This window comes from Drosophila willistoni, chromosome 3R (assembly GCF_018902025.1).
Source record: "Drosophila willistoni isolate 14030-0811.24 chromosome 3R, UCI_dwil_1.1, whole genome shotgun sequence".
NCBI classification, from domain to species: Eukaryota; Metazoa; Arthropoda; class Insecta; order Diptera; family Drosophilidae; genus Drosophila; species Drosophila willistoni.
Genome location: NC_061086.1, coordinates 18392544 through 18417785, shown reverse-complemented (window position 1 = coordinate 18417785; position 25242 = coordinate 18392544). Strand labels below are relative to the sequence as shown.

Sequence of the window (25242 nt, the reverse complement as noted above, 5' to 3'; positions counted from 1 at the left end):
AATTGGGGCATGCATCGTTGCAGTTGCCTACTAATTACAATAGAGACACACCGAGAAAGAGCGAGAAAGATAATGAGTGAATATAGTTTGGGGGTGGGCTTGAGAGGATTTCGCCACAGTGGAAACACAACAACCGGAAATGCTTTTATTTTAGTTAATTTGAAATTTATTATAATTTTTAAACAAAGAAAATGGAATCTAGGTTTAATAATTCAAGGCAAATCGGTTGAATTCCATTTTCATAAAATTTAAAACACTGTAAATAATTTAATCTGAAGAAATTCAGAGAATTAAACGATGTACATTATATGTACATATGTATGTAATTTATATACATAGTTGAATCAAATTTCAACAAGCACAAAAAAAAAACCACCCACACTATGGCAAATGCCCATTGTTTTATTTTTTTTTATTAATGCAAATAAAGTTGACGTTTTTGCAGTTAGCAACAACTAAAAGAAAAAAGAAAAAAAAAAAACAAAATTCTGGCCTGACCAGCTACAACATAAAACCACTTAAACTTTGGTCACACTAATTCACTTGGCAGAGAGAGCGCCCGCGAGAGAGCGAGAGAAAGAGTACAAATGTATAGGTATGTATGCGGATGTGTATGTGTGTGTGTGTGTCTTGTGAATGAAGCACGAGCAAGTGTAAGTAAAATGAAATAAGAAATTTTCCAATTGGCCGAATTCGTGGAGCATGGGGGGCATGGGCGATGGGGCTAGAGCCCAGTTGTTATGAGTTAAAGAATTTTCAGCTTACCTTATTTTTTGGCTGCCTCCAAAAGTGTTTTAATCTGGTTCCTTTGCTGTTACTACAGGAATTTTTGTTGATTTTTTTTTTTATTATTACAATACACGTTAAAAACACACAGAAACACTTTAAAAATTATTTAACATTTTCTCTCGCTTTGCGAATATTTAATTTTTATTTTTTCTCTTCTCTCTTTGCCGTACAACTTTGATATTTCAAGCCGAATGGCCGACTTGCGGTTACCCTTTACCGAGTAGGGCTAAAAATACTGAAAATATACATACACATACATATGTAAGAGAAAATCAATCAAAACTACTATTAACAATTAATCATTTTAAACGCGAATCGCCATTGTTTTTGTTTTTGGTTCTCGGTCAGTGGGAAATAGAGTATCAATATGAGTATTTTATGTGTGTTTATATTATATATATATTATATATATCTTGTTCTTGGTCGCGTAAAAACGGCAATACACAACGACTACAACTAAAACCCAAAGTAAAGATACAGATACACGACGACGGACGACGACGACGAAGGCAGCGGAATCGAAACCGAAAACATTTTACCGTGAAAAATTTTCATTCATTGAGGAAAATTGAAATGAGCAAGAGAGAGAGCCACACATACGCGCACACACACACACACACACACACACACACACACACACACACACACGGAGTCACACAAACCCACGCACTCATACACTCAAACATCTCGCGCTCTCATCTCTTGGCCACAGTGTTGCCAACTCATTTAGCTGATATTCCAAGACCAATAAGAATAATTCTTCCCACACTAGCTAATTTTGTTTAAACATTTATCGAACAATTTTTTTTTTCGTTTGTTTAAACATTACGGAAAGTTTCCAAAAAACATTTACTGCAGTGGTATTCTGGTTTCCTTATTTTTTACAACTTGTATTATCTTATGGCCTGGCAACTCTGTTGCTCCGTGCTTTTTTCTGCCTGGTTTTTGCTTCGATTTTCTTGTTTATGATTTTCTCGCATTTCATTCTTTATTTATTAAATATTTAACACACAGCAATTAGTTTAGTTCTCTCTGTTTTTTGATCACCCCCACCAATTATCACATTTAATTTCACTTCACATGAATATTTCAGAAATTTTATTAACTTTTGCTATTTATGGATTTAAAAATGTTCCATTAGTTCTCTTAATTGCATTTGTTCATTCGCTCTTTTTAATTATTTGTTTTCAACAAAAATTAAATTAAAATTAATTTATCACCAACCGACCGCACAACAACCTTCCAATTCGACTTCAAAATAAAAACAACAACAAGGCAAAAATACCATGCAAATAATTAATAACTAATTGATTTCTCGCTTATTTCACATGTAATATTTCTGTAATATTTTTCAATGACGAAGGAGACGCGCCTTTTCGGTCACATTAATTTTTTATTATTTTTTGTTAATGTTTATGTCTTTTAAAAATGAATTTTCAACCGCCGTCCGACCGCACAACCGCTTACCTTAAAAACAAAAACAACAATAACAGAAAAAAATTCGCTGCAAATGCAACAACAACCATAAGTCCCAATTCGCCCAACCCGTCAAAAAATGTAATATTCGCCGTGTTTTTTGCTTATTCGCCGTAACTTTTTGCACTCTCGCCGTAACCACATCGAACTCCTTGCAATCAGCTCGAACATGCTCGAGAGAGATGGAAATTAACCGATCGATAACATATTTGTTTGACTGTTATCGCCGCAGAGTTGAGTCGAAACTTACCTTCAGAGCAGTGTTGTAAATTTGGCTTTTTTCCCGCCAAATTGTTTAGAAATGAAACTGCGGGCTTCTAATACTTATTGAATTTTATAATATTGTTTTACTTTTATTGAATAGATCCTTTTTTGCCCTGTTTGATAGATAGACAACCATTAAAAGAAGCAACTAATATTTTTGTGTTAGAATTAGTATATATATAAGCATTTAAGAGTAATTGTTGTTGTAAAAAAAAAAATAAAAATAACATTATGAAAATGGAACATTTGTGAACTTTTGGAATGTTCCCACTGGGCAAAAAAGTTCAACTGAAATTCGAGAAGGTACATATGTACGAAAAAGTTAATAATTTAAGATATTTATATTTATATCTTTCACAAAAAACTACAAAATGGATGCAAATAAAGAAAACGCAATGCCGCTGTCGCAAAGTGCCAAGGAAGCTGTAAGTATTTGAAAAGTTTCATAAACTTTTCACCCATTTTTTTTTTCATATTTCAGACGGATAAATTTTACGCGATCCTTGAGATAGGAGCGCAATGTGCTCTGAGGCAAATTGGTCTGACGGAAAGAGCCTGGGATGTGGTAGCAGGGGTAAGTAAATTTTTTAAATTTAAATTTGTTTAATAGTTCTGTTGTAGAATTAATTCTCTAATATCTAATTGTTCTTTTTCTATATTGCACAAAGGAGGAGTCCTTGTTCAGGTGGCAACACAACCACTGGTTGGGGTTGATCCGGTACTGGCTGCTCAACCAGAATTTAAGCGATCATAACTAATCCAGGAACAACAGTATTAATCAAAGACACACTTTGCAAAATTGTCATCACGTGAACTGGATGGGATTGCTGGATAACTAGATATGTCACGTTTATACTAGAAGCACGTTTCGCTTTAATGGTAGGAATAATTGTTGAGGTTTTCAATGATATCAACTCCCTCCCTTGACGCCCCATTTGTCCAATTTGTTTTTGTTATTCCATAAAGTTACATCATAATCGCATAGTGTGGGACGAAACGATGCGATGATGATGACCTGTTCAATTACATATTTTCATTCTCACCCTCAACCAAGGGGAATGAAGCAGAGTCCGGGAATAATGACAAATATCTTCGGATCCCCCTTCCCATCACCATTATCAACATATCTACCCCTCGGCACTATCATCATCATCATCATCTGTGGCAAGTGCACTTTATGTTTACTTGAATTTACTTTTTTTTTGTTGTTTTTAATCTACATCAATTTAATTTATATTTGGCTAGGTGGGCGATGTACCTCGGCCTCCCTCCTAGAAACTGGTATATGTATGTATATACAAAATGTTTTCATATATCAGCTATTGTTCACGAGTCTAAGCTTTGTCTGTGTGTGATTCGTATATAAAGGTGATAAATCTCTCAGTCCAGAATTCAGTTCCATTCTAGCTCAACTGAAAGCCGGTTTTGCGAAAGTTTTTGTCATTTATTCGTGCCTTATTTTATTCAGTTGAATTCGTGGAACTTTTGACTTTACATACAAAATGCGTTTTGCTCTGTTTGCTTTTCTAGGTAAAGTAAAAAAAAAAAATAAATAAATAAAATCAATATGTAAAGTGGAAGGTTAAAATTCAATTCATCCGAGATGCATGAGAGATTATACAAATAAAAAGTTCAAGCAATGTTATCAAACCGCTGTGGAAAATAATCAATTAAGAATATAAATATATATAATATTTTGATATTCATTAAAACGAAATAAGAGTATCAAATAGCAATAACATTTCCAGGAAGTTTGACTTTCAATCTGTTTACATTTTGCTCTTAACTTATTCTAGCCGTCTGCTTGTTGGCCTTTGTCTTGGCCAGTCCTGGCAAGACCAACACCAAAACGAATAGTTGTGTCCGTGCCTGTGGCGATGACTACGAGCCAATTTGTGCCAAGGCCAAGAATAGCAGCAAGGAACGTCTGCTAACCTTTGGCAGTCAGTGTGTGATGGCCAACTACAATTGCCAGCATGCCGATGATCGTAAGCATATCAATCCTAAAGTTGACAATTACTCTCTTCATTTTGATTGATTTTAATATACTTAATTCCAGCTTTTGAACAGAAGAGCAAAGGCGAATGCGGTGGTGGAGTTAGCGTGCGTCTATCATAAATCAAATCACAAGCTTACCATTTTGTTTAACAATGATTTTTGTGCATGATAATATAAAATAAAACTGTTTACATACATCTTTAATGCGAACAAATATATAGAAGTTTATTTAATTTCTTTTTTTTGTATTTTATAGTTATGCATAACGTATAATTTCAATATCGTTTAAATATCCCCTTCTCTAACAACACTCACATTAATATTTAAACAGACACGCACACACGCATTCAATCCACCCTCCAGTCAAGATCCATTCCAAACACACTCACTCATATATAGACTTATCAGCAATCTGTAAAGAAATGCTCAATTATCATTAAGTTTTTGTAAAATGGGTGAAAATCTTACTTACCACTCACTAAAAAAGCTTCAAAGCGACTAAATTCTAATGCAAAAATAATTCAATTCAATTATTATAAGGTTGTTTGTTATTGTTGTTGATTAGATTCATCTGGGCTTGTAGAATTTCGCCATTTAATCCTTCTTCTGCTGCTTGACTTTATAGTCGGCCAATGCAGCTTTGATGGCATCTTCAGCCAACATGGAGCAATGCAATTTGACGGGGGGCAAACGCAACTCCTTGGCGATATCTGTATTCTTCAATTTGCCAGCCTCATCGATAGATTTGCCTTTTACCCATTCGGTGGCCAACGAACTGCTGGCAATGGCTGAGCCACAGCCAAAAGTTTTGAATTTAGCATCAATAATTTTGCCATTTTCATCGACTTTGATCTGCAATTTCATCACATCACCGCAGGCGGGAGCGCCTACGAGGCCAGTGCCGACAGTAATATCTTTTTTGTCTAGCGAACCGACATTGCGGGGATTCTCGTAGTGTTCAACGACCTGCAAAAAAGTTGATATCAAATTATATATTATATATCTGTGTATGTATGTTTGTTATCTTTGTGCGTGCCACGAGGAACGCTTTGTAATCTAACTATCATGCAATATGAAAACAATGAGTTATATGTACATAAGTACGTATGTACATATATAGTACGTAAAAGTTATTACGAAAGACCTTCTAAGTGCCGCCATTTCTATGATATTACTTACATTTTCATGATATAAAGCCACTGGCACACTTTGCACCCGCTTCAGCTGTGACCGCAGCAATCGGGATGAGTTCCGGACCAAAGACATAATTTTAGAATCAATTAAAAATTAATCACAAATGACTATAAGCAATGTTGTGAAATCAAAACACATTCGGCTCGGGCTACTGCGTGCTAAGAAAGTGAACAGCTGACAAGTAGAGTTGCCAAATTTCTGCGCTTTTTGTATTTCTGTAGCGCCCCTGTTAAAATTCAATCTTCTGTTAACCCTTCTGTTAATATATTTGAATTTTTTTCCACAATACAATTTGTTTTTAATTGTGCACCAAATAAACCTTATAAACTCGTTTGAAAAAAAGAGAAAATGTGAACGATTGATATAATAACTTTATTTTTATAACGACTATTTCCAACAACCTAGCAAATGTTTGCTGGGCTATGTCTATGTTGATTTTCGAGGTGGGCGCAAATTTCCGGGCAAATGGAACTTTTAGATGGAGCCGGTGACCAAAAATTAAAGAGCAAGTCCAGCTCGATATCGACAGGTGGCAAAATACTAATTGCAGCCACAGGTGGAGTAGCTCTTGGGCTCTCTGTGGTTTGTGCCTCTTTTGTGGCACCGGCATTTCGAAGGATTTGCCTGCCTTATGTCCCAGCGACTGAGGAACAAATCAAAAATGTATTAAGCTTTCTACCCAAAAATGTGAAGAGTGGAAAACTGCTGGATATTGGTTCTGGGGACGGGCGGATTGTTGTAGGTGAGTGATTCCAACTCCCAATTTCCATGTACAACTTAACAAATTATATAATCTCCTTTCAGCTGCTGCCCAGCACGCCAAAGATCTAAAAACGGATGGGGTGGAGTTAAATCCTTGGCTGGTATACTACTCCCGGTTGGCTGCACTGCGTCATGGTGTAAGCCGACAGGCTAGCTTCTTTCGACGCGATCTTTGGAAATTTAACATAAAGAGCTACAACTACGTGGTCATATTCGGTGTGGAGCAGATGATGCAAGATCTGGAGCACAAATTGATTGCAGAGTGTCCACACGATGCCAAAGTCATAGCCTGCCGATTCCCTCTTCCTCATCTTCAGCCCGAACATACCATTGATGATGGGGTGAATACAGTCTGGTTCTACGATTTAAGTAAACGTCCCGTATGAAAAATATGAATTTTAGTTGTTGAATATTAGATATCTTTAATAGAATCAATATACATACATACGTATTATATAAATGCTAGGATAAGGGATCAATTCAGCCAGGACTCGCTTGGCTATCGTCAAGTTGGTCGTTAATATAAAAAAAATAGAAAAAATTTCATGTTAAGACTAAGACAAAAAAAAGATTGGACACAGAGTATAAAACGAGAACCAGACCTTAAACGACGAGAATACATGAAAAATGGCGCTAGTACACCATAGAGTACACGGAATACAGAATAATAAGGAACCATAAGGCAGCCGATATCAATCACAAAGTCTGCTACAAAAAAGCGCAATGTGACAACGGCTTGAGCACAAAAAATCGTGACAACTGGCCAACTAGCTGCTCATGCTGCTGCTAGAAACGTCGCCCCAAATAAATGCAATGTCTGCTCTCTTCACGATACACATCGACAAAGCCAATTTTTGTATAGAAATTGACCTGATCCACATTGTGTTCAGGTACACATACATGCACCCCAAAGCAGCCATTGGCACGCAATGCCGCCAAAAGGACTGTCAGCATACGCTTGGCAATGCCATTGTCCTGCTGATCTGCTTCTTTTGTGGTGGCTGCACACATTACGGCCGGAAAGGAGCTGGTTACCTCGGCAGGTGGACATATTTCCAGCGGTTCTGTGCTATTATGGAATTTATCCACAAAACTATGAATGAGCTGCTGCAATTTGCCATTACCCACTAAATTTGCATCATCCTCCGGATCGATAAGAGATTTCGGATATTTTTCACGAAGTTCCGGTAGCCAGCATAACTCCCAGTTTCGATGGTATAAATTGACATCCAAGGAAGCACAGGCATAACCCACAATGCTTTCATTCCCATCATAGGCCACAATGCAAAATTTCGAGTCCAGCGTCAAATGGGCGCCCACAATGGCATCCGCCACAATATTGATTACATTGGTCGGTAGCGCAGGTATCTGCTCATTATCAGCATCATCATCATCATCATGCAGATTGGGACTGCACTCCAGATATGATCGAGTACAAACATCATTCACTTCCTGCTCATCCGTACTGCAATAAGGCCTTAGAAGATAATAATTGGACGTAGGTTGTTCGGGTAATTTGTAGATAAACAGATCATTGGCCGAATCTACAGGCATCAGACGCTGCAAATCGGCAATAAGTCCGCCACGAAAAACCCATGGCTCCTGATCCCCAGACATAAAAGCTTCTTTCCATCCTTTGCTAAACCCTACAACAAAGCGAATGATTCAAGTTGATAATGGATTAAGATGTATATAACAAACTCACAGGTGTAGCTGCCTTCAGTATACGAAGCCATATTTTGAGGAAACTGTCCTAAAGCTAACCATTTGACATAGCCATTCAGGAGTGAGAGGGCACCCGAAATGTCCCACACATAGGAATACAACTCATGGCAGATTTCCTTATTTTCGCAGCCGGCAATTTTCATTAACAATTCTTGCACAGAAGCGCAAAGATTATCATAAGCTCCACATCGTTGCAGCCATTCCTTGTTGGCATCACCGCTGGCCTGGAGCAGGACATTGGCATTGCTTTTTAGCCAGTTGAACTCACTAAGGAGCTTTAAGCCACGACTGCCATGTTCAAAAGGCAGATAGAAAAGATCAGAGAGCAGGCTTAAGTCCTCCAGATTTATCTTGGATCCAACAGGAGTAGGCCTAGCAAAAAAAGAATAATTTATAAAGGATTCTTTTAAAATACATTGTTTTTTTCTTGACTTACTCATCATTTTTAATGATTTGTTCATCCTCTCGCATTTCGGCATTTGATAATGAGGACGAGGCCGAGCTTTCTACATGCATGATCTATGGATATATGTGAAAGGATATCTTTGAAATAATCTCACTAGATTCAGACTTACATGTACATCGTTGACCGATTCCATAAGAACATCGTCGGCAATCAATTTAGGTGTTTGTAGCTGCTGCTCCTCTTTTGGAGATACTTGCGATGCTAGACTGCTGCTGCATTCCATGGGTTCATTGATGCCGGCGCTTAAGGGACTCAAGCTGTTGTCATCTAGCATTGTGTCCACACTAAGACTTGAAGTTACGGGTTCTAAATCTCTGGTTTTTTCATCCTCAATGGCAATATCCTCTTGCTTAGCTTCCTCGCTATCCAGACTATCCTCCAACGTAGGATCAACATTTTTCGCCTCCATTATGGGGACCGGAACAATAGAAATCGGTATCTTCTTGGGCAACTCAATGTTGCTAGCGGCTGTAGTAGGTATAGGATTGATAATTTCCTCGTTGGTTATGACTTTGGTGGGCGAGACCAGGGAATTCATCACCGGATTGCATATGGGCGTCATAGCCGAGCTAACAGTGCTACAGACATCGGCCAGAGCCTGCAATTGAGTGGTATTCACCTCTGGCACTGTCCTCGTGCTCGTTGAAGTGGTCGTGGTGGTTGTTGTCAGACTCATGCAAGTGTTAATGGATGGTATAATTGGTATGATTGGCATAACCATTTGTACTTGCGGTTGCGGCTTAGTTATGGGTCCCCAGGCTTCTCGTTCCACAAAGAATTCGGGCAGCCATTCGTTAAGGGCATTCCTGAGAAGCACAAAAGGAAATATAAAACATAAATATCTGGCAAAACTTCAGCGAATCCTCTATAGGTCTTACTTTAAGGCCAAACGTGGATGATATACATTCTTTGATAGAAATTCCACGGGGACCTCATCCTCATTTTCAGTCTCTAATTTAATATCGGCACTCAGCGAGCTATTCATCTTGGAATCCATATTGCAGCGTGACCAAAATGCCAATGAATGAATCGCAATAAAGTTGGCGAAGAATTCACAATTGGGATTCGTCATAACCCCGCGAAGATGTGGTATTAAAGCTGGCGATCGACCAGTATAGGGTCCCAGAAACACTCGCTTCTGATCATAATCATTGGCATGAAGATTATCCCAAATAACAGGCGGTCGACGTAGAACTTCAGTGATTTCCTGTATAGATTCAATGGTAATCGTTTTCGAGATCACCTTATCCCCCGTCCATAGAATATCGATTTCATTGTTTAGCTTGGAGCCCAATGTATTTAAATACTCCGATTCTTGGATGGTAGGCACGGCACGGGTGACGCAATACTGGGTAGGGCAAAATAGAAATTTGGGTCCGCCCAAGTGAAGGTAAATTTCGTTTGTCACCGACACCTGAGCATTGCCAAAGGTCTGAAAGACCTCTTTGTCAGACTTGCACAGCTCCGATTCAATGTCATCGAAGAGTAGGGCATAGGCTTCGCATCCGAATTGTGATACCTGATCTAGCTTCCGTTTTAAGGTCGCTATCTCTTTCTGGCTGCTGTATGTCATGTCCAGGCCCGGCGACAGGGCGTAGTAGAACACAATGCCGGCTTCCTTGGCAGCAGCAATTAAACCTGATAAATGATCAGCTTCCTCTACTGTATATAATTCACGCCAGTATGCCCTGTGCTTGTAATCGTCCTTGGGTGCATACATATAAGAGTCCATGCCCAGCTTCTTGAGTTTGCGAAACAAATCTTTGCGCTGTTCGGTTGTCCATGGTCGGCCGTAGAAGCCCTCAATAACACCGCAAATGAACTGCCGTTGCTCATCCTGCTGAGACGCTAGCTGTCGATTGGCGGCGTCTTCCATTTTGAACGGGATCAGAGTTCAGGATAAATATTGCAACGGCGAAAGCGGTAGCAGCGGCTAACAATTTTTTTATTTGTTATTTTCAGGATGCAAATTAGTGTTGGTAAACGCAGAGCAGAACTGGTTCGTGAAACAAATAAATAGAATCTCTAGTTCTAAAAATCCCATTAATTTTCCAGCACTGGTAGGAAATACAAACGTTAACCAACACTTGATTGCATCCACAACAATAACAAACATTGTGCGGGAGTGTTTTTGTTTTGTTCTATTTAATTTTTTACTTATTGTTAGCATTAATATTATTGTTATTTATTTATTTGATTTAAATAAAATGCAACCATTTATTGTTATACGCAATTATCACGAAGACGATGAGCTCAAGTGCCAGGAATTGGTCAGAGACTACATTATGTCATTTTCAAAGAAATCTTTTTTCGTTTTTTGTTTTCGAGAGGTAAGTAGAAAGTAGTGTGCATGTTAATTGGTATTTTCTTTTGTGTGGCACGTGTCTTATCTGCATCAAGGTACCTACCTGCCTACATACATAAAGTTTTTACATCTGTTGCCTTACAGATTACATTACAATTTATTGTCATCACATGGGCCTTATTCTTCATATTTCTGGGTGTGCCATTACTTTTTTGTGCCTTTACTGTGCCCGGATGTTTTTTCTTCCTCTTCACAGGAACATACTTTTCGTTCTATGCCAAGGCGGTAGAGCTGATGGCGGTAAGAAATGAAATGATCAACTTGGAATTTGCCTAGTCAATTGAGAGGCTCAAATATCGTTTTGTTCTTTTAGATGAAACCCTCACAATCCCTGGTGGCCGAGTGCTATGAGCCCTTTATATTTCGCTGTGATCCCAATGAAGCTAGCTATCAGATATTTATTGAAAACTGTCCATATGAGGAGGCCTACATGAATAAATTCCGTCGACGTATAGTGGCAACGATAAGCGTTAAGAATCATCATGCCATGTATAATGCCGCCTGGATATATCGCTTCGCCTTGGCCCCAAACTATCCGCATGAAAAGATAATGGGTCCAATGCTCGGACTGGTTGTGAAAAATTGTCTTAATGGCGGCTATGCCACACTGGAGTGCACCATTTCCGAGTGGCAAGAGAATGAACGTGATTTCTATGATAATATGGGCTTTGCCACACGTCAGATCTATCATAAGCAAATCATTGGTAGCACTGTGACTGTGATGAAGACACAAATGACATACAGTCTGCGTTCAAACGAGGCTCTCTCTAAGCAAAACTAATGCAATCTCAAGAAGCAAGAAAAAGTAAAACTGTGACAACTAGCTCAATATATTTACACATATATAAAATATATATTTAAAAAATACACAAGAAATCAATCTCTACATTCCACACAACAAAACACTCTTACTATTATATAGTAGACCATTCTAAATCGATTAATGTCGAATTTTTTTTGTTTAGAAACTTGTTAGACATTGCTTTAATCCATGTGGATATTTATTCATCTTTATTATTCTTTGACATATTCTATTTAAATAAATAAATAAAATATATTTAGTAATAAATAAAATTTGCGTAATTGTTTAGCGTTTTGCTATTTTGTTTTTAATGCCGAATATTATAAACTTTTGCCTGTTCCTCATTCTGTTGACTTTTGCTAACTTGTTTATTGGATTTTGTTTCATTTCTGTTCATTTCAATTCCGGAAAGAAAATAAAGGTATATAAAGTAAATATATATTTTATGATCAATCGTGTGTGGGTGTATATAATATATGTTTTATGCATATATAAAAAAAGCAATCATGCATTGTTTAACTAATTGAAATTTGTATACATTATTTGTTGTTGTTGTTTTATAATTATTATTATTGGGAACTGCCCTTTTGTTTCTTCTGCATTGTTTGCTTGTAATTGTTTGTATTTTTTTTTTTAAATAGTGTTCAGTTACAATTTGTTTGCTTTAGCGCAACTAATTCTTAAAAAAATAAACTGGAGCTGGACCCAGCGGCACCATCTCTCGCCCATCCGCGCTCCGCACTGTAAATGTAACTATGTATTTGTATTTAAATTTAGTTTTAGTTGGTTTTCATTTTGTTTTTTTTTTCTCTCAACTATTTTAAAGCGTGTTTGAAAACTGGCTGTGGCTGTGAATTTAGCTTAGCAGTTCCATCTATCTTTTTGTTTTGACCTTTCCATTCTCCTCTTTTTTTTGTTGTTTTGTTTTTATTGTTTTCTTTTTTTGTTTTTTTTAAGGTAAATTGTATTCATTTGGTTTCGTCGCAAGCAGCCTCCACTAACTGTTGGTTAGGACACACTCAATCAATCTTAGAAGAGTTTCATCCGCCGCTTCAGCTCATTGCGTCTCCATTGAGGCAATCTATAGAATTCCGATCTGCCACACTGCAATATGTGTTCAAACTCAATATCCGATAAATGACGCTGCAATACAAACAAATATCGTAACACACTTATTAAATCTATATTTAAGATGGTTTCAAAATAGATTTTACCTCTAGATTACAGCGATCAACATCCGAGGGTAGGCGATAGTTTGTGATAAGCAGTAAGTGATAGGGATAGATTTTGGCTGGCTCATGGACCAGCATTGAATGTGCCATATTGGGCAAGCTGCGTCTTATAAGTCCAGCCTGGGGATAATGATAGGACAAGGCTCCTGAGTATGTGCTTGAGGCATGCAAATCTGTGCCATTTCCCATTAGGGCGCGTCTATCGCCATCGGTAATAGAATCCACTGAAGCTAATAAACGAAAACAAAACCAAACCTTGCTTTAAATGATTAACAATAAAATATCATTTAAAATACTTACCCTCCGATTTGCCGCAACTTAAATCTGTGCTGTGTGTTTTGTCGCCCAGACCACCTCCATATGAGAAATCCTGTATTTAAAATAGAATGCAACAATTAAAATAATTCTCTGCCAGCAGCTACCATTTAATTAACATGCCAAAACCAAACGAAAAACCCATAAACGAGTGCACAGATATTTGAGCTAAGATAAGTAAATTACTAAGAAATTTGAGTGAACAAAATTATAAGATCTACGAAATGATAGAGGGGAGTAAAAACAACCAAAAGCAATCTTACAGTGGCACCATGCATCGTGACAGCAGCAGATGTTGTGGAACTGAATGTGTGAGAGCGAGGAGCCAGACCGTATCCAGGTTTGGGTACATGGCGCAGTGCACTCACCACTGATGTTTGTTTTTGTTTAAGTTTTTTATGTATATGATGTTGATGAATGATGATTTGTTGTTGTTGTTAGGCGTTGTGTACGTGGTTAGTAGATGGAGTAGATGTTAGTGACGGTGTTGTGTGACAAGGCAACAACAAAGAGCATATAAACATTGATTTAACACGCACACACAAAAATTTAATTGTTTAAAGGATATATATATATATTGGGGTAGCATTAAAGAAGACACACAAGGAAGCAGCAGACCAACCAGTTGAGATGTTAGCGAATTAATGATTTAGTTATGACAGTTTCCCAGCCACCAGAGTCAGAGTATTACAATTCCAGGCACAATTACAAAAATCAAGAGAAGATACAGAATGAGAGAGAGTGTTAAATTTTGCACGAGACAAATGTTAGCTCTTATCTAATTATAAGTTAATTAAGTTAAGTTAAATGCAGCCCAATAAACACCATACAGAATATATAGTATCTCGATTCTTGATCGATTCAACAACAGGCAGCACTTACTGAGCTGTAGCCGTTGCGTATATAGGGCAGAGTTGTCGTTTTGAATCCGTATCCGGGCTTGGGCGGCGAGCGATAGGAATGTATGGCTATAAACGTAATTGGGCGATGTATATATATAATATCGGCTAACTTTAACTATGAGAAAGTAGATCCTTGCAAAAATTCATTTTAGTAGTGAGAACTCTAATTAAATTCAAATATTTTTTAAATTATTAGCGAAAACACAGACATTTATAAAATGACAAATTCTTGGGATAATCTAATGTGTCTATAATTTATTTAGATTTGGCAAGACATAACCAATTGCCTGGATTACAAAGAAAGACTCTTTAATAGTTGCAACAATAATTGAAATAAAGATTTTAATCGTTAACAAAATCTTGAGATTGTCTTGCTCTGAGGTCTCACGAATAAATTTTTGCAAGCGAAAGGTTTATCACACGCGCTTAAGATACACTTTCCAGGTCTAAGGACTCAAAAGATTGAAAGATTACCATTATAACTGGGAGCATTGCCCAGTGATTTGCCAAGGGAGCCACGATAGCTTGTAGAGCGATCAAACATTTCATCCTCATAGAATGGCTTCTGATGGTCCAGATGTCGGGATGGCGATGCTCCAATAGGTGATTCGTATCTGAAATGGCAAGAGTCCATATATAAGAAGAACTTATCGAATAATATGTGATTTTGATTGCCCAACCTTAATTTGTATAGCGGTTCCTTGGAGGCAGAAGGCGTACGCGATGCATTACGTGGATCCAAATTGTTTTGCTTCCATTTTCTGTACTTGGCATGCTCTTTAAGATCCTTGGCAATTGCCGAACCGATGCCCGAGTTTAGTTTCTCCAGCTGCTCGGCCTCTCGTTTAAGGCGTCTGTGATTGAATAAAAGAAATTAGAAAATTTTCAGGATTTTTTTGGTTGGCTTTTTCGCACTTACATTTGCTCATCGCCATTCTTGACCTTGCCATTGGCTTGATCGCCATTGTTCTCATCATCATCATCGGAGACGGGCACACCGTGGTAGGATTCGCTATAGCGTCGCCTCCGTTCTGGATCCGTGTATGGATATGGAGGTGCTGGGAAGTCATCCCTTTCGATTTTGGGCTGCTCGCCTGGTGGCGGTTTCTTGGCAGCCGGATAATGCGACAATTCAATGGGTTCTTCGTTGTTCATGCCCGGACTCTTGGGACGTGGGGTTTCCGAGCGAATGGCATCGACTAGCACCTTCATGGCACTACGTGTCCGTGAATGAGGACGCGATGGCGGCCGACTGCCCGCCACAGAGCCGGCATTACTGGCAGTGGTGGCATAGGAGGATGGCCTATGGAAATGGGGCGATAATGCCGTCTTGTCATACGGATCGATCGGTTTCCGTAGATAATGCGGCGCATCGGTTAGATAACTGTATGTATAGATACGTGAGATATCCTCGCCAATTGGTCTGCCATATTCACGTAATATCAGGCCAGGACTAACCGTACGATAATGCTGCAATTCAGATTGAAAAATTAGTCTTCGCAGGTAAACAGGCAAATCATCCCCCCAAAGGGGATTCTTTAACATGCAGTGCGATTTGTGGATTTAGTAGCATGATCAAATTTAAACAAATAAATGATGACAATAGAAATTATAAAAAAACAAACCTTGCGGCTAGGGGAATAAAGTGAACCATTAAAACTCGGAGTTCTCGAACGGATGTACTGAAAACGAACGAAAGAAAATAAAAAAAAAAACGCAAGCTCAAAACAAGGTGAACAACTAAAATGCATAAAAAATAATAATAATAATAATAAAGAAAATTACAAAAATCATAAATTGCATGTGATGTGTGTGCTAAGATGGGGTGAAGGTGAAGGTGGAGGTGGAGGTTGAGGTGGAGGTGAGTGGCCAATTGATCGATGCACTAACTCAATTAATGGTTTCTGAGTCTCAAACGACTCAGAATTTGTTTTTCACAAGTTTTTTCCTATCTCAACTGGATATACTTTATGGCCTGTGAGATTTGTGGAAGGATTAGGAAAAGTGTGTTTGTGTGTGTATGATGGGGCATTCAAATTAGTATTAGCTTGTGCGGCAGCAACAACTCCTTGTATGCTCTGAAGTCGTGATCATCTTGCAGAATTGGGGAACCTTTTAGATTCGTTTTTTTGGGATGTACATACCATATCACTCATTGCACTGGAGCTCATGCGATCGCATTCGGTGTCTGTGAAATTGCCATTGGAGGCGCCACCAGCTACTGATGTGTTGCCACCGTTCAATATGATGCCAGATTCGGAGGGTCCAGGACCACAGCGCGGATGCCAAATAGCGCTGCCTTGCAGGTACATTTCCTCGCCATCGCCAAAGGGATCGCCGCACTTGGTGCAGCGGGCACAGGTTGGATGGAAGTGATGATTATCACCGGCCTGGAGCACTTTGCCGCTAATGAATCGATTGCAATAGGCGCACTTGACACCGAAACTCTTTTGATAGCATTTCTCGCAATATGGGACGCCATCCTTGCCCATGTACTCGCCATTGAGTACGGCCTGGCAGGCTTTGCAACGGAAACACGAGACATGCCACTGCCTGTCGAGAGCCACCAGTGCCTGGCCCTCTTTTAGCAGTTCCCCACAGCCAGCACAGTCATTGGGATCGTAGTGCTCTTTGAGATGAGCCTTATGGGAAATCACACCACTCGTCAGCTGCTGATGGGCTGTGGCTCGTGTGGGACTCTCTGCTGGCGGCGCTGGCGAAGTGACGGCCGCTTGCCGGGATGGCGATGCGGCAGTGGGCGGCACTCCTGAAACGCATTGCTCACAGAGCACCTCTTTGCCTGTATTGGTCACCTTGCTGCCCGATTTAAAGGGCTGCGAACACTTGGAGCACGTAAAGCACTTCTGATGATAGGTCTTGCCCATTGTGCTGACCACCTCGCCCTCCACATACTGCTGGCAAGTGGCGCACTTTGTGCCGTACAAACGCTGATAGTCCGGTATGCAATAGTAGGCGCTGTCTTTTGTAAAGAATCCGCCAGTGGCCAATGACTTTTTGCATTGGCAGCACTGAAAGCAAGCCTTGTGGAAATGATTGTCAGCCACACGGAGCACCTCGCCGGAGCATTTTTTTGTGCATTTTGCACAGTAGATTTTTTGTTTACCTGCGAAGAGAGACAGACAGAAAGAGAGAGGGAAAGACGGGAAGATTAGCATTTGTTTCAACTTAATCTGTATTTTCATTCAATCAAAGCTGGGGCCAGGCCCGGCCAGATTACGTATACGCCACCGCAGCGCTGATGTCATATGCATGTGATGCGATAATGCCCAAACCTTGCCCCGTTTTGTCGAGCACAAGCCCCAGATCGATGGTGATGATGATATAGTTAACGATTCTTTGCATATACATATGTAAGTCTGTATCTCTGTGTGCTTTGGGCTGGGAATAGTCTGATGTGTGTTGCCCCACCAGATACTAGTAGTAGGTGAGAGAGGCGGCTTTAATATTTTTTTGTTTTTCTTTTTGGCAAAGCATACTCTTTTCCATTTTATATTTTGTTTTCTTTTATCATTCTGTAAGTAGTTATGACTCACACACACCGCTGGCAATTAATCTTATTATTGATAAGGCCAAGGGCGGCATAAACTTGCCAGATATAACCAAACCTCTCATAGATATGTATATATGTATTTTCAATTATATAGAACGACGTATATCTTTGTGTTAATTATTGTACACAAGTGTACAGGTACATAAGTCTGGCCCCTGTATATGTATGTATTTTTATTTACTGGACTTTCTCAGGCACTTGCCAGATACTTGAGTATATATATGTAGATAAAGTATAAAAAGTCAACACCAAAAGGCAAACGAAATGAACAAAATACAGAAAGAGAGACAGACAGAGAAGTTAGAGAGGTAAAAAGACAATACAATGAATTGTAAAGTGTAAAAAGATAAGCAAAATTAATAATTTTAAATGGGTAAACTGGTGGGTTTTGAATTCAGCGAACAATCAATTCTAGGAACTTCTTATCACATATCTTATAATGCATACATATATATCTTTTTTTAGTCAAAAAAAAAAAATGAACACGAGACTGAAGCATATCAAAATATATGTATCCACATAAATGAAGTATATATATAGGTATATAGAGTAAATGCATTCAAATGTTTATATGAAAGATGAACAGAAGGGGAGACCTCATAACCATGACGGCATCACAAAATGAAACGAAACAAATTGTCGGCCATGACTGATCTCTTTTTTTTCTGGTTTGTTTCCTCCACCCCAAAATCATCAACAAAATTTTTGGTGTCAGGTATGCTTTGAACAACAACAAAGAATAGAAAGCATTTTCCATAGGACAACAAAAAAAACAAAAAAAAACTACAGCTACACTTTGCTTAGTTAGATGTAGTACTAATGGCTGTTTTTTTTTTCTACATAAAAAACATTTGTGTGCATTAGAAATAATGATTATATAGGCAGACGACTGTTTGTCTGCCTTTTCCCCTTTTTTTTTGGGACGAAATTTTGTAAATTTCTGTTATGAAAACAACAAACAGCTTATTTTAGTTTACAAAATGACAAAATTTCTATAACAAAAACAGTTTTAATGGAAATTTTCATTAATTTTAGTTCATGTTCATTTAATTGAACCACTTGTAGGCATTGCTCTTGCCATAATTTTAACCTGTTGAGCTTTTAAAAATTCAGTTTGCCTTTAAATTAAAAGAATTTATTGATAAACTACAAAACTTTGTGTTAAGATATGAAGAAAGAAAAAATAACAATAAATTCGCCTGGTCTACGTGTCCCATCAATGACGTAGGCTAACGATGAGGCAAGACTTGTTGAGCTTTTTATTTCTGATCGATTGGAACAACATACAAGCAAATATTCATATATCTCAACTGGTCTACTTATGACCAGGTAAAACCAAAATAAATTCAACCTTATCGTTATACCAAAAAAATAATAAACTGCAACATATGCTGTATAAAGAAGTCTCTTTGAGAAAACTCAAAGCTAATATGAACGATAAGAATAGAAACAAAAATCAATTTAATACTAAATATTGCTGGCTATAAGCATTAAAACTTTACTATAATTTCTTCATTCTACTAAGCCCACAAAGTTTTTAAAGTTGTGTATCTCAAAGTTTAAAAAATTGAGTATTTATCATGTCTGATTTGGGGGTTTTTCCCTTTAAATGGATTTACGAAACGGCAATAACAATATTTACTATTTATTAATCTTAATATTATATTGCAACGAATGTTTTCACAAAATTTACTTGAGATTTAAAGTTGGTAAATTAAGCTCTATATGGTAGGTAAGTATGTACTTTCGATCAATGGACAGCCCAAAGGGTCTGGACCCTTTTTGGGTCACTATACATATGAATACGTGATAAATGGGGACCAGGATTTCCCAAAATTTGAAACTGTGGAATCAGGGCGAAATATAGTCATATGACTGACAAACTTGAACAGTTTCCTTTATTTTTAATGGATCATGAAATTAAGGCGCTTTTTTTTTTATTGATCATGTATCGATATCCCTAATGCAAAACGCATTATCAATCACGCTTTAAATGGTCTTATTTAATTTTGTATTGTTACTCATTTCACGATTGGATCACCCTTAGAAAAGTGTTTCCTCTATGAGTCTCTGTAATGAATCCTTGAAGAGATCAAATGCCTTTTGCGAGTTTCGCCGAAAAACCCGATCAGACCGCCTTAAAAAAATATTTTTTTTTTATAATTCATCCAGGCCATGTATAAACTTTTGTAGCAACTTTTTTATGCAATTTTTACTGAGGTCATGAAGTTCGGTCTAGATTTTTGCTAAGTGCTGTATTAAAATGTATATACATATACATATAGTATATGTATAAATACTTTAAATATGATCGGTTTGAACTTCTAAATGTTAAAAGATTAACAATTAAAAGGCTGTCATACTTTCAAAAATCAGTCAAATTTCAGCTAAAAGTTTTGAAAAGTCGAATTGTATAATATAATTAATTATTACGTTAATTAAATCTTTTCACTTTATTTACTAGAGCAAATTTACGTCCAGTCCATAGTCAGTGTGTATCTCTTTCCCTCTTGTGTGTGTGTGTGTGTGTGTGTGTGTGTGTCTGTGTGTGTGTGTAGTACGTGTTTAAATTCAATTAAATTCGTTTATGCTATCTCTGCTTGTTTATTATGCAATCACAAACATTTTTTCACCATTACTTTTGCATATTGATTTTTTTGTTTTTGGCATTTTGTTTATTGACTTTTCAACAGCAATTTCGATCTTATATGCATACATATATATGTAGATCATAATTTTAACATTGGCATGATAATTACAACTAGGCGAAAATTACATTTTCATGCCACAGATAAGTTGGAGTTGCTCATGACGAGATACATTTGTTTCTGTATTCGGTTGGTGGGTATAATAAATATTTTTTTGAGCTCACATTTTGTTTGTTGCTTTTAGTTGCTGTTGTTGGTTTTTCTTTTTTTTTTTTTATTATAATTACGGCAAGCAATTTTAGTGCCGAATGATGTCATCGGCGCCACCGCCGTCGCCGCAGCCAACGTAGAGCTTTTGTATTTTTTTTTTCTTCTGTTTTGTTGTATGTACATATTTCTGTTTTTTTTTTGGAGTTGTGGCAGACGGAGATGGAGACTGAGTCGAAGTCCATGTGCCGCACAAACTGGTTATAGGAAAACACTCGAATTTGAAATACAAACAAAAATTATGTAGTCGAAAAACCCGTCTGTATACAACCAAGGGGCAAGTCCAAGGTTAAGTCACATCATTGATTATTATGCATAGAACTTTAAATTTAAAATTAAATTTGAAACAAATAGAGAAAATTTCGTCGTTTTTTTTGTCAAAGGTCAAACTGCATGACTTTAGAAATATTTTAATTAATTTAAACCGCGCCCCGAAAAGCAAACCTAACCTGAAAAGAAATAGATTGGGAGGCATAAACGACCTTCGTTGAGTGCGTCAAATCCTTGACAGAATGTCGAGGACAATGCAGGTCAAGGCGGTACAGGTGATACAGGTGAGCACAAAGGAGCACAAACAGACAAGTTTTCCACTCTTTGCCACTGGATTTATATGTTTTCTTCTTTCATTCTTGTTGTGCGTTCTTTTTTTTTGTTTTGTGAAAGACAACAACATCACGCTCTTGCATTCCACTCCCACACACACACACTCACACACACACACGCCCACACTCTCTATGTCTGTGTTTATGTATGTACACATACATTTTCTTTTTGGATGTTGAAGAGGTATACACACGGAGGTATTACTCATCCGATTGAAATTGCTCTGCAAGTGCTTTTATGTGGTGCTACCTGACGTATACGTAATTTTTTATGTTTAATGCTTAAAAGTGCTTCCTGTATGCTTATTAGACAAAAAAAAGTGAAAAGCAAACCAGCCGAAACCGCACACAAACACACACACACACACAAGTTTAGATAATATAGTACATACATATATATTTTCCTATATATCAGATGAAGCTGATGACGTTGCCATCGAAATACAAAAATAGCATTCAATTAGGCAAACGAACAAACTAAACGAATAGAGAAGAGACCGAAGAAGGAGAAGCCACTTTCTATGCAAGTGCTCTGACCTATATAACCCCGTGCCGCCGCCGTCATCCAGAGAAATTGAAAAATGCATCCGACTGCACGACAACGACAACAACACAAACATGAACAAATCAACGTACAAATAAAATATAAAAAGCCCAAATGCTTAAGATGGCCCCTACCGGCTGCTCTCTGGAGACGACGACTTGTTTTTTGCCCCTTTCATTTTCTTTAGTTGAACGTTAAAGTCAAAAAAGGAAACCCCCCTTTTGGCATGGGAAGTCAATGCGCTGCAGTCTCTATGTGGTTATTGTAAAGCCTTTTGTGATGGGGGCGACGAACGGCAGCGTTCACATGGCCATTCCCATTCCCATTCACATTTCACATTCACATTATGGGGTCTGGGGTTGTCCGTTGCTTTTGCCATGCTCTGTGTAGAAGCTGAAGCTGAAGTCAATTATGCATTTTAGGCACGCACACAACAACACGACAAGTGGTCCCCGCCTCCCACCAAAAGAAGAGTCATCATCAGAGACACACACAGACTCGCATTGAAATTAGGGCCACCCTAGCCGGACGAGTAATTAATCATTGACTAGGCTCAGAGAAATCTATAGAAAAAGGGCTTAAGTTACCCATAAAAGGGGACAAGCAGCCAGCGAAGTTAGCTTGTGCGCTTTCATGCCAAGCGAACGGTAAATTTACAGTCGGTAACGGTTAACGGTAACGTGTGTAATTGCAGTTGCATGCCCAAGCACCTTTGAGGTTTATACGGTCAGGTTTTTGTGGGTCTTGGTGTGTGTGTGTGTAAATCGTCATTCTCATTCTCCAATATCAAGTCAATTTGGGGCGATGGCAAAAAACAAAAAAAAAAATATGAAAAGAAACTTGTTCTTACAACAACACTGACGTCATCGGCATAGCAGCTGAGAAATAAAATAGGGAGTGGACGACATGTACATACATACATATGTACATACATGTGTATGAACGGATGAGTTAGCTGTAGCGTACCGCCACTCACATGTATACATATGTATGTATCCGTGAGAATGGGGGCCCAAGACAGGCGGTCAATATTGATTGACGAATTCAAATAGACAGGTTACATTCTGCACACTCTCCATACATACATATATGATAGCTGAGTGTGATAATGCCAATAATCTCACTATCTTTTCGAAACCCATGTCTGAGGACAGTTAGTTAGACAGCAGAGAGAGAGTAAGAGAGAAAGGAAATTAAGGTAGAGGCCACCCCCTTTCGTTGGTTTTGCTCAATTTCGCTCACACACACACATACACAGAAGCCGCGCGCGCCACAGAGAGAAAGAGAGACACGTTAGTGTCGGTGTTCGGGGCAAAGGCAAAGATAACTTACCCATTGCGAGATACAAATACTGCTATGCTCTTCACACTTGCGCCTGCAAAATGGGGGAGGGAAACACACACACACAGAAATAACAGACGAAACACGCACGTAGAAAGCACACAACTACACGCGCACAGGTCACCACTACTTCCTCTTCACTTCACACACTAAACAGATTTTTCTTCGGCTTCACCGCTTAGAATTTTTTCTATTTGTATCTTTTTTACTTTAACCGTCGTACGATGCATTCGCAATTTTCAATTCACATAGGTAAAGTAAAAGGAGCACTATATATCTGTATGTAATGCCTGTATCTGTGTGTGAGTTTTGAGTATGATTTTGGGTTTGAATTGCGTATGCGTATTTGACTTTTTCTATCATCTATACTATGTATTGTACATTCACAAATGCTATTTGCCGACCAAAGATCACAGTGAAAATGGTGGTTTTTTGTATGTAGCAAGAATTCCAATTCGGGACCAGCTGCGACCAGGAGAAAAAAAAACACCGCACCGAACTAACACGACTCCGACCGATGACGGGACAAGCAACGACGGCAACAGCAAAACGACTAAAAAAAAGTATCTCTCAGATACTATTTTTGAAATCCAACAAGCGCTCTCAGCAGTGATGCCAACTTTTGTCGACCAAAAAAAGCTGTTTTTAACGGGAGAAAACTAAAAAAAAAGCCGAAATTAAAAAAAAAAATTCAAAAAAAAAGCTGATGTTTTTATTCTTGTTATAAATGTTTTATTTTTACAAAATGTTTAGTATTTGATCTAAATCATCACAATCAATTTCCTTGTCGTACGATCCCATAGTGCCAATCATATCTAGATACTTTTTCGGCACTTCATAATTGTGGCAGCATTTGTTTGACCGACGCAAACCGTATCTATAAATATATACATTTCATTGTTAACTTTATAATATAAGTTTTTAATATACATTTACCTGACGCATAAAATTGAGTTAAGCATTTGAATGTTTATTTTGTTTCGTAATTTGGTTTTTACGAGATTGACTTGGCTGAAAATTCTCTCCACTTCTGCGTTCGACCATGGCAATGAAAGCAATGCCATTGCAAAAGTGGCCAAGTCCCCAAATTTATTGTTTCCACCCGAATCCTTGCATGATCGTACTTCAACCCAAAACTTTGTAGTGTCCTCAGTATTGTGCCACTTAATTAGGTGAATGTTTTTGTATTGGTGTTCAATACAGGCAATATTCTGTGAGTCAAAAAGCTCTAGTATTGGAACTATATTTTTTTTGCTAAAATATTTTGGCAAGAAAATAAATCAACATTCTTCAATGTTTGAAAATTTTCTGGCAACCTAGAATAGAAAATATATTTCGCACGCAAATCACTAAGTTGCAGCCACGTTTTAAATTCGTCGCTATTTAGCCGCACTTCACGGCACTTTTGCTTATATTCCTTTGGCATTTTGCAGACTTAATGGACTTAATGGCAAAATTTGGAAATCACAAAGTTCAATAATCGTTTCGTTCACAATAAGATCAATTGAACAATTTGAGCGAAATATTCTAGTTCAGTTGGTTCCACTCTTTTATTCAACTACAATGAACAACTATTATTGTTAGCACGATTTATCGCTAAAATATTATAAATTTCTTAGAAAATTAAAAAGCGGAAAAAAGGTTTTTTATTAAAAAAAAATCCAGAATTCCCGCTGCCCGCTGTTTCGAAATTTTTCCCGCAAATTGATTATCAAAAAAGCCAGATTTGACGGGAAAAAAGCTGATTTGGCAACACTGACATGGGGACATGTTCGCACCCACACTTTAGCGGTCCGGCGCGGTGCAATTTACCGTTTTTCCTTTTTATCATCGGCCGTTAAAATAGTCAATGTTTTAATTTAACATTGGGTTTAGCACTACCGTTATTACACACACACTCCGTTCGCACTATATTTTCCAATTCACGAATTTTACCAGCACTTACAACATTTATATATTTACAATTTTTTACAAAACAA

General features: G+C 38.0%; 7 protein-coding genes across 11 annotated transcripts in view; 3 read left to right on the top strand and 4 right to left on the bottom strand.

Moving 5' to 3' along the window:
* LOC6647448 (putative transcription factor capicua) overlaps positions 1-869 on the bottom strand; it is a 43076-nt gene extending 42207 nt beyond the window's left edge. For both annotated transcript variants that reach the window (XM_023178801.2, XM_023178799.2), the window contains exon 1: positions 766-869. The gene's annotated coding sequence lies outside the window, so the exon portion shown is untranslated. The remainder of the gene's footprint in view (positions 1-765) is intronic.
* Positions 870-3917: 3048 nt separating this feature from the next.
* LOC6647451 (vasotab) lies at positions 3918-4760 on the top strand. Its single transcript, XM_002070621.4, has 3 exons — positions 3918-4059; positions 4326-4517; positions 4589-4760. The coding sequence occupies exons 1-3, from the start codon at positions 4032-4034 to the stop codon at positions 4645-4647; spliced, it is 279 nt and encodes a 92-aa protein (XP_002070657.1). The 5' UTR covers positions 3918-4031; the 3' UTR covers positions 4648-4760.
* On the bottom strand, positions 4727-5892 carry LOC6647452 (iron-sulfur cluster assembly scaffold protein IscU). Its single transcript, XM_002070622.4, has 3 exons — positions 5707-5892; positions 5000-5493; positions 4727-4939 (listed from the first exon to the last, which is right to left on the bottom strand). Exons 1-2 carry the CDS (start codon positions 5791-5793, stop codon positions 5122-5124), a joined length of 459 nt encoding a protein of 152 aa, XP_002070658.1. The 5' UTR covers positions 5794-5892; the 3' UTR covers positions 4727-4939; positions 5000-5121.
* A 236-nt stretch (positions 5893-6128) lies between these two features.
* Positions 6129-6926, top strand: LOC6647453 (ATP synthase subunit C lysine N-methyltransferase). The gene is made up of 2 exons (XM_002070623.4): positions 6129-6463; positions 6526-6926. The coding sequence occupies exons 1-2, from the start codon at positions 6187-6189 to the stop codon at positions 6867-6869; spliced, it is 621 nt and encodes a 206-aa protein (XP_002070659.1). The 5' UTR covers positions 6129-6186; the 3' UTR covers positions 6870-6926.
* LOC6647454 (protein O-GlcNAcase) lies at positions 6880-10656 on the bottom strand. The gene is made up of 5 exons (XM_002070624.4): positions 9553-10656; positions 8784-9480; positions 8645-8727; positions 8189-8580; positions 6880-8129 (listed from the first exon to the last, which is right to left on the bottom strand). The coding sequence occupies exons 1-5, from the start codon at positions 10548-10550 to the stop codon at positions 7270-7272; spliced, it is 3030 nt and encodes a 1009-aa protein (XP_002070660.1). The 5' UTR covers positions 10551-10656; the 3' UTR covers positions 6880-7269.
* A 189-nt stretch (positions 10657-10845) lies between these two features.
* On the top strand, positions 10846-12122 carry LOC6647455. Its single transcript, XM_002070625.4, has 3 exons — positions 10846-11004; positions 11124-11279; positions 11353-12122. The coding sequence occupies exons 1-3, from the start codon at positions 10882-10884 to the stop codon at positions 11818-11820; spliced, it is 747 nt and encodes a 248-aa protein (XP_002070661.1). The 5' UTR covers positions 10846-10881; the 3' UTR covers positions 11821-12122.
* LOC6647812 (actin-binding LIM protein 3) lies at positions 12023-23813 on the bottom strand. 4 transcript variants are annotated; one of them, XM_002070626.4, is made up of 10 exons: positions 23255-23813; positions 16435-17414; positions 15916-15972; positions 15210-15760; positions 14971-15144; positions 14765-14904; positions 14271-14356; positions 13374-13443; positions 13056-13303; positions 12023-12984 (listed from the first exon to the last, which is right to left on the bottom strand). In XM_002070626.4, the coding sequence occupies exons 1-10, from the start codon at positions 23256-23258 to the stop codon at positions 12871-12873; spliced, it is 2424 nt and encodes an 807-aa protein (XP_002070662.1). In that variant the 5' UTR covers positions 23259-23813; the 3' UTR covers positions 12023-12870. The 4 variants fall into 4 exon arrangements, with proteins under 4 accessions (XP_002070662.1, XP_023034596.1, XP_023034598.1 ...); XM_023178828.2 differs by lacking the exon at positions 23255-23813 and adding an exon at positions 17584-17727; XM_023178830.2 differs by lacking the exons at positions 14271-14356; positions 23255-23813 and adding an exon at positions 17584-17728 and having other exon boundaries at positions 13374-13427.
* Between the last annotated feature and the right edge of the window lie 1429 nt (positions 23814-25242).